The 9,485-nt window shown below is 30.5% G+C and overlaps 1 protein-coding gene across 1 annotated transcript; it reads left to right on the top strand.

The window, feature by feature from the left end:
- Window positions 1–6,351: 6,351 nt before the first annotated feature.
- Window positions 6,352–7,859, top strand: LOC25491695 (zinc finger protein ZAT9). The gene has a single exon (XM_013599688.3). The coding sequence runs from the start codon at window positions 6,488–6,490 to the stop codon at window positions 7,622–7,624; it is 1,137 nt and encodes a 378-aa protein (XP_013455142.1). The 5' UTR covers window positions 6,352–6,487; the 3' UTR covers window positions 7,625–7,859.
- Window positions 7,860–9,485: the final 1,626 nt, after the last annotated feature.

Raw genomic sequence — 9,485 nt, 5'->3', positions numbered from 1 at the left:
AGCGGATGATGAAGCAGTGACATTCCTTTGCTCCTCCTCCAATTGTGTCAGTCCAAAACTGAATGATGGCAATGGCTGTAGGTCCTAAGTTTTTTTTCACTTGCTGGATCAAAGAAAACCATTAAATACATCTAATGGTTTTGGCATAATTTTTAATAGTTTAAAACATACTATAATAAGGACATTTGCGACTGTCATTGAACCAAATCAACACTCTGAAAAATACTGTTAAGTACATCTAATGGTTTTGGAGTACAACTCACAGAAACCATTTCCACAGCAAAATGATTTTGGCATAATTTCTAAACAAAACATACTATAATAAGGATATTTGTTACTGTCATTGAACCAAATTGAAGTAACTACTGCAGTATAGTCTCATTGAAGCTTAATTGCATCACCCAAGTATCATCTCCCCGTGTTAAAAAAATGTGGTGAATATAATAGAATTTAAGAGTCAATTGTCATTATGGTGTATAGAATTAGAACTAATCCAGATTGTTAGTGAGCCTTGGTTTATAGTCTATGATGGAATTGTAGTAAACAGGGTGACTCTGCTAAAATGCAGGGCTGAGGCAAAAGATAAATTGTTAAGTTGATATATAATAGGATCTAAAGAAAGAGGGAAAAGAAATTATAAACATCCCGTGTAGACAGTCTACATTAGATCCTGCAAAGTCGCGACAATTACAATTGAAGCTTAAATCTATAGTTGAAGGTGTTTAATCCCTTTTTTAATATATTGGTCGAATTTGTCTAAGTTTGGTCATGCTGCTACCATTTGTTACTTCTATACCTTCACTCTAGTGTCTGCATCATGACAATGACCTGCTGTCTGTGGTCTTCCTAACTGGAACGAGTGGAACTATAATCCTAATCAGTGGCAAAATTCTCTTAGTGCTCAATCATCTTCTCGTCCACCAGTGCCATCAGCAAGCCAACCTCAAACCTACCTCACTAGATCATAAGTTCAATCTTCTCACTCTGAGGCCTCTTAGTCGTAATTATATGGATTATGGTACGATTCATTGTGTTCAGTCGTGCAGGGCCGGCCCAAGGGTCAAGCAACCAAAGCATGAACAAAACGGACACTAACAGAAAAGTTAGGATCTGAAACCATGTACTGCTTCATTTTCTGTTGGAGTACAACTCACAGAAACCATTTCCACTGGCATAATTTTTAAACAGAACATACTATAATAAGGACATTTGTGACTGTCATTGAACCAAATAAACACTCTGAAATCATTTGCGACTAACGTATACAATTTTTAAGCTATTTATTTGAGTTGATTTTCCCCCAATTCGAAATTAAATTGTCAATTTAGGGTTACACAAATGCAATTACTTTCCAAACTAAACAAAACCATTTTCAACTAACATAAACACTTTCGAAACTAATTGTAATTACTTGAAAGCACAAGATAAGTTCAAACTTGTTTTGTTTTCATCATTTTGCTGTTTGTTGAGTTTGAATGATGATGATGATGAATGACGGTGATGATGATGAAGATGATTGCACGAAGGATGATGATGATAATGAATGACGGCGGTGATGATGAACGACGGTGTTGATGATGAGATTGAAGATTCTGGTGGTGATGATGATGAACGACGGTGATGGAAGTTTGTTTTCGGTGGTGTTGATGATGAGATTTAGATTCCGGTGGTTATGAGTTGTTTCATGTTTGGTTCATTTTGTTTTGGTTTTTTGGGGGTGTAGGAAGCAATTATGTTGGGCTACCAGTTAATGAGCTGGACTTATGCAGGGTGCATAAGGATTCCTTATGCATGATAACCACACCCTTTTATGAGTGCGATATGTGTTTGTGTTTTAGGAGTTCGGGTATGCTCCATTTAGACTAAACTCCATTTACTCCATTTAGGGCTTGGATGGAAGACATTTGGCAAAAAAATATCTCACGGTTGAGATTTTAAATTAAAAAAACAATAAAAGGTTGTTGCGTTATGAGAGAAGAAGGGAACATGATTTGTTTGTTATTATTATGTATTTTTATTAAACAAATATTTGTTTTTTAATTTAAAATCTCAACCGTTAGATATTTTTTTGACACATGTCTTGCATCCAAATCTTAAATGAAGCAAATGAAGCATGCTTGAACTCGTGTTTTAGTGTGGGGAAGCACTAGGAAATGAACATTTTTTCGACTAGAGGAAATGAACTAAGAAGTAGTATGAAGGACTTGGTCTACAAAACCCTAACAAAACGGCATTGAGTACTCATACAACAATATACTCCATTCTCAAAGTTAGGGTAGTTTGTTAATTTCCTATTCATTTCCCTCATTTCATTCTCATCACACATTTCAACCAAGATCCAAATTTAAGGGGATAGAAAACCTTTTCTTTTATGGGGATAGAAAACCACTGTTTCCTCTATTATTCCCTCTATTAGATAGCTCTAATTTTAATCAAAATAAAGTCCCCATATAAGTTTTTCTTTTGTTGAAAACCTTCCACATAAGTTCTCATATTTTAGTAAGAATTGTCTTAGATTTAAATGATCACAAAATAATCATAGATTTAAATTTTAGATAATATAATATGGCACCTACTACATTAGAATTACGATATGAAATTTCTATATTTTGTTTGAATCACAGTGATGTTTTTGTTTTTTAAATATGGAAGCGCTAATTTAGTCGGTGGAATATTAGGTTATAGGAATTGGATATTAAAAGTAATGAAATTTTGAAATGGCCACTAAATTAAAATTGATTTATTTTAATTACATTAGTCTTTTTGGATAGATCAAGTTACGAACTATATAACATTGAATTATCCTAAAGGTATAAAAGAGTTTTTTGACTTTAAACCTTATTTGGATGATGATAGTTTTAGAGAGATAATATTGTTTGGCCTTATACTTGTAAAAACTTTTGAATAAGTCAAACTACTCGAATGAAATTGACACCGAAGATAATCGAACATGACACCTAAATTTATTTCAAAATTTTAAGTCAATGCCATCAAATCAACCCAAGTGGATTTCTATTTGTAAATTTTATTTCTTGTAGACTAATTAATCTCACTTTAAGTAAATTTTAAATATCTTTTCTAAACTTTAAGTTATTTTATTAATTCTACAATTTTTTTTGAACTTATTACTTACACAACTTTGTTTAACTCGATATTTTATGCATATTATTACTAGAACTAACCACTAAATAATTTTTGTGCGAAGTAGAAAATGAGCGTCCACAAGTCATAATGCAAATAATAAAAATATAAAAATTGTAAATTCATACGTCGTGATCGATGTTTGATGTTAGACTCTTTCACTCTTGTGTATAAATTTTTAAATACAATTATTATTTTGTCTATGTAAAAAAAAAAAGTAAGAGACATGCCAAGTGCCAACATGCTGTGCTAAAGTTACCTTGCTGACCATGAGTCAATGAGCTCGCCCATTAGCACATAAAAGTAACACAATATAAATCAAAACAAAAAAAATATTTCTTTGACAAAAATAAATGATATTCATTCATTCAAATTAATATAGTACATCGATATAATGCAAATTTGCTAAAAACAAATATCTGTGAACTGACTCAAAGCATCCATGTTAATAGCATAAAACGGCAAAGTACAAATGTCTATACATATGACTATATTTAAATCTCCAGAATAATCATGTCTCTTGATCTGCAACGTGAATGATTTCAAAGTAATTGATTGGATCTGTACTAGATCGAAACTGATATGACAATCGAGCCGATCAAATACCTTAGAGAAACAAGAAAGACAAACCAACGTAGCACGACGACGACGAAATCAAAAAATAAAAAACGAAATAGATGTGGAAATCACTTATTTCAATAAAAGGAAAAGAGAAAAACGAGTTAGAAGTGTGATTTTGGGACCTTAAATCACCCCTATTTGGTGGATGAATGAGAAGAAACTAAGGTTTTGATGACGGCTCATAAGAGAGATAAACGGAAAAGAGAAAGCGTTTTTTATAACATGTTTGTTTTTTTGAAATCGAGTATAATGTAACAGAAAAAAATATTTAATCATGCAAAATTATTAATTATCATTTTTCTAAATAAAAAATATTGATTGATGAAAAAAAAAATATAAAAACAACTATTCGGTTTTATGTCTCGTAAAATAAAAACAATTATGGTTTATAAAGGTCAATTTGCTAAAACAACGTGCCATTATCCAATGGTTGTCTAGTGAAATTGAAAAGGATAGGTAGATCATGCTGCTTATGTGTAAGGCATCAATTTGATTGTTACGTTGTCTCTTGAGTTTTACATCACAGTCAGGTGACGTTAACCATAATATTTATCATTTAATCCATAATATTATCTCAAATAAACCCTACTATTTTTTTTTTTTATATCATAAGAGTATGTCATCGTGAACTTAACTCATTCGGTATAAACAAAATATTGCATAAGAGTTGGGGTTTAAACCCGAAAATTTCACTTATTTATTTTATAAATGTGAATTTCTAGTCACTAAGCTACTTGACAAACCAACAAAAATCGTAGGAATATAATTTTTTTTTTTTGCTTTTGCATCAGTTTCCGATCCACCAACGGTGAACGACTAATCTAGTTCGTGTGCAGAGGCATGCGCACTAACCAAGCGTTGTTCTCATTGAGAATCGAACATGATGTCAAATGAACCATAAATTTTTTTTTAAAGTAAAAACATTTAATCCAGGCAAAAAACAAAAAGTAAAAAATCATTTAATTAAGTAAAAACACAAAGCATTTAACATAGTTAAAAATACTTTCTACGTCGTTACAACAAAACCCAGCAGTTTTATTTCACTTTGACTAGAATGGTTTCAGCTGCAAAAGCAATGTGAATTTCTTTATATACCCTTTCCTTTTTTTTTTCTTGCTAAAAATACTATCATTTAATTTTTCAACAAGTACGTGATAAAAGTATTCAAATTTGATTTATAGATATCAAGATATCACATCTTTTGCCTAAAATAATGATAACATATCTTCAAAATCCGATTCTTAAAATTTTCTATATTGATAATAGCATCCATATCTTAAAATCAAACTAAAGGGGTATTCATGGAAATTTCAAAAGAAGTAAAAGCCGTAACAAAGGAGAGAAAACGGGCAAGTCTCACATGTTACTATGTTACATGAAAAGTTAAAATAACAATCTTCAATTCATTTGGCCGTTTTGGCCAAAAGGTAATTGAATGAAATAAGTTCCAACTTTAATTCTCTCTTAGAGTTAGAAAAATTTGATTTGATTTGGCTACTTTAAAGTAAATAACTCACTTTAAGGAGTTAAATGAGTAAAATCACTATTTGATATACAAATCAATGGTTAATTTATGGCTACTTAGGGGTGTTTGCAGTATAGCTTCAATCGATTTTGAGACAAAAATATTAAACTTTTTTTTTTTTTGAGCAAACAAAAATATTAAACTTAGAGATAAAATTATATGCGATTTGGTTCAAGTTGAACGATTTATTGAAAAAAAATCAATCCGATTTATTTTAATGTGGTTTAATTTACAATGATTTCTTGATATCGAAATTACAATTGCAAAAAAAGTCTATTAATAATATATAATACACTAAAAATTAATATTACAAAAATTATAAAAAAAATAGATTAAATTAAACTAATAAGAATTACTTAAAAAAACCAACAAATAATAGATAGATTAATATAATATATCACACCGGTAGTAATTAAAAATAGTTTTGTAATTATAGCTCAGTTGTTAGTTATCAAGACATTATTTGCAAGGGTCACAATTCGAACCTCGAATTCTTCACTTCTCTAAATTTAAAGTGTACAATATTCAAGTTGATTCGAGCGATTTTAGCAAATGTACATCCAAATACATCAAAAAAATATTCGGTTTTTAACGATTTTTTTTTTTTTAAGATCGGTTTAATATGAACCCTTAATTATAAGTACATATATGCTAAATAATTGGTTATTGAAATATTATTTTTTATATTTATTTTACTAACTACTCATTTTAAAATGATAGTCAAATCTAAAAATTTGCATTAAAACATTTTCATCCATTACACTTGTTAAAAAAAGTAAAATTGATTTTCTAATGAAGTTTTAGCAAAATTTTATTTTAAGAAAAATATAAACTTAGTATATACAATTCTAATCCAATGGTCAATATTTTTTTGGAGAATTTTTTTCTTTGGGAAAAATGGTCAATAATTTTGACTGTGCTAATTAATGTAGGTAGAAAATCCACTTTCAAAAAGTGATAAATAATTAAAATTTGACTTTTTATTAATATCTTTTTATTTTTGTTTTTTATTTGAAAACAATAAATAGGCATTCATTTACGTGACCTTGTATACATCCCAAGTAGCACCTACTCATACTCTCATTTTGTGGTTTCACATATCACAAACACACACTCTCATAACTAAAAAAAAATTGTTGTGTCTTGTATTGTATGAGTTTGTGTTAATATTATATTTTTCTCAATTTTTCTCTTTTGTGAATGATGGAGAAACACAAGTGCAAATTTTGTATGAGAAGCTTTTCTAATGGTAGAGCTTTAGGTGGACACATGAGATCACACATGATGAACCTACCAAAACAAACTGAGTCACCAACACCACCGCCGCCCCGAGCACCAACTGTTCAGCTCAGTTTTGAAGCTGAATCAGCTTCTTCTCTTTCATCCTATGGTCTAAGAGAGAATCCAAAGCGAAGCTTTCGATTCACAGATCCCAATCAATTTATAGATGCTGGTTCAATAATTCTTCAGGAAGATAGAGGAAGTGAAACTGAGTCGTCAAAGAATCCAACTGGACCACGATCCAAACGGGTCAAGAAAGATAATGATCCGGTGAAAAACTCAGTACAGAACGAGTCTTTTTCTGTACTGAGTTCTTCATCGGATATAACAACTGAAGAAGAAGTAGCTTTTTTTCTCATATCATTGTCTCGCGAAGATAACAACATATGGAAAACTCATACACAACGTCATGATCAACAGCATCAAGATGATCAGTATGAACAACAACAAGTCGAAGAAGATGAAGACCAAGAAGAAGACGAAGATGTCGAGGAAGAAGAAGAAGAAGAAGAAAGTGAAGCTGAATCTGAAGAAGAAGAAGAAGAACTGAAACCGTTGAAGAAGGTACGAGGAAGATACAAATGCGACACGTGTAACAAAGTGTTTCGTTCATATCAAGCACTAGGTGGACACAGAGCGAGTCACAAGAAAAATAAACAAGTTGCAGAAAGTGGTGGTGATTATTCAATTTCACAACATCATGAAAAAATTAACATTGAAAAAAATATCAATGTTAGTGAAAAGAAAATTCATGAATGTCCAATTTGTTTTAGAGAATTTGCTTCAGGTCAAGCACTAGGTGGACATAGGAGAACACATAATATTGGATTCGGATCAGCATCAGCATCAACATCAGCAGCAGCAATAACAACAATGGTTAGAAGGAACGTCAAGGTTGCTCGAGTTTCCGCGAATGTTGGAGATAGTTTGTTAGATCTAAATTTTCCTGCTCCGATGGACGAAGATGAAGATGAACATGAAGACAATGGTGATGACGATGTTAGTCAAGTTGAAGGTTCTGCTGTTTCCGATGCTGAATTTGTCAAACCTCATTAAGAGAATGATGAATTCATTTTTTATTTAGTTTGATGGATCCAAAGGTACAAAAATTTTGGTTCTGTTTTTGTTTTTTGCAGAACAATTTTAGATTTGCGAATTGCTTAGCAAATTGGGTTATAATGGTTATTTCATAGTTTACTTTATACTTTTTTGTATTTTAATAATAAATTGAATATTATAATAATGCTTTTTAGACTCCAACTGTAATTCAGTTTTTTGGGGATTATTGTTATGTTTAATTTGTTTCTGTATGATATTAGAGTTAGAGTTCCATGGAGGAGTTGAATTTTTTATGCTGATTCTGTTGTTCATATTTGAATTTTGAATTTATCTTTTACAAATAATAAATAATTATTAGTAACCGATCAATTGAGCTCGATTGGTATCTGATATCAATCAAGAATGAAATGTTTGGAAGAACTTCTAATTGAAACAACCTTTAGTTAGAATTTCATGTCTTCCAATTAAACTATGAATTTGTAGGTCTCCTCTTTCGTGCATTGTAGTATTAAAAAAAAAAAAAAAAAGAGTTTTGGTTTATTTTTTATTTTTTTATGGTATTTTTCTTTAGCTTTTGCACTTTTATGTGATTTGTTGTAAGATTGATATTGGCCATCACATATTTGTCATGATCATGCAATTGAGATAGTTAGATCAATATATTTGATGGTTCACATTTTGATTTTTTATATATATAATAGTAAATGGTAAGTTGGAATATGAGTATATGATGGTCCATATTGCTTTAATGTGAATTTTTCAACTTTATGGAATCCAAATTGAGTGATTTGGAGTTATGCAAAAGAATTGGTAAGCATGCTTGTTTTAGTGGGCTCTGTTTCAGCTTCCAAGTAACAGTTTCTACCATTCATTACTTGTGAATGTTGTTAATTTAATTAAATAAATAACAAAGTCATATTCTCATGGGAAGTTGATCAAAAAGTGCTTATTTTATTAACTTCCACTTCTGACCACCGGCATTGTGCAGTTCATGAAGACGAATATGTTTGTTTCATGCTTCTTTCGTTTCTTTTTTTGTCACCAAAAATAGTTGTAGTGGCTTCAATGAATTCATAATAACATGATGTGAATATTTGGTACTTTGGTTTACTATTTTGTGATAAAAAAGTGATTCTAAAAACATAAAATTAATTTTGACACATACAATTGTCCATTTTCTTTTGCGCATTAAAGATGTAGGCGTGAAGTCAACTACAAACTTATAATTATATCTCTTTTACTAGGTATAAGAGTCATTTGTCAGATCGTAATTGTGATTGACCTCTAAGAATTGAGATGAATTATTTTTGTCTTTAGAATTGATTCTAACGTAAAGTTGAAACTTGAAGGTACAAGCTCGTAGTTTTAGTTTCATTCTAAACAAGCTCTATCTAAGCTCTAGAGCTCTAAGGGTTTTAAAGTTGAATTGTGTTGCGTTTGCTTCAAATTGATTCCAATCAGAAGTTGAGTTTTAAAACATGTCTTAGCCTCAAATCTTTATTAACAAAAATCAATTTCACATTTTTTTTTCCATTTAAAATTAATTTTCATCACATAAACTACAAGTGCGCATAGTCAATACAATTATGAAATTGGAGCTATTAGATGAAGATCAGACAATTGATATTTTTTTTAAGCTAGATAGTTGATATTTTGACTTCATCCAATTAAACTTAAAACACGGTCGCATAACGTCATCCGATCAATCTTCATTAATGGTTATGATCTCATGACTATATTATCTATGTCATATTTAGACTATATTGAATTTTCACATCTTTTTCCCTTTACTCTTTATTTCCCTTTATTTTGGCAAAAAGAAAACTATGTCTCTAATCAATTACCCTCATCTATTTCT

The sequence above is a fragment of the Medicago truncatula genome, chromosome 4 (genome assembly GCF_003473485.1).
Source record: "Medicago truncatula cultivar Jemalong A17 chromosome 4, MtrunA17r5.0-ANR, whole genome shotgun sequence".
Taxonomy (NCBI): Eukaryota; Viridiplantae; Streptophyta; class Magnoliopsida; order Fabales; family Fabaceae; genus Medicago; species Medicago truncatula.
Note: the sequence above shows the minus strand (reverse complement) of the source record. Positions and strands in the feature narration are given on the sequence as shown.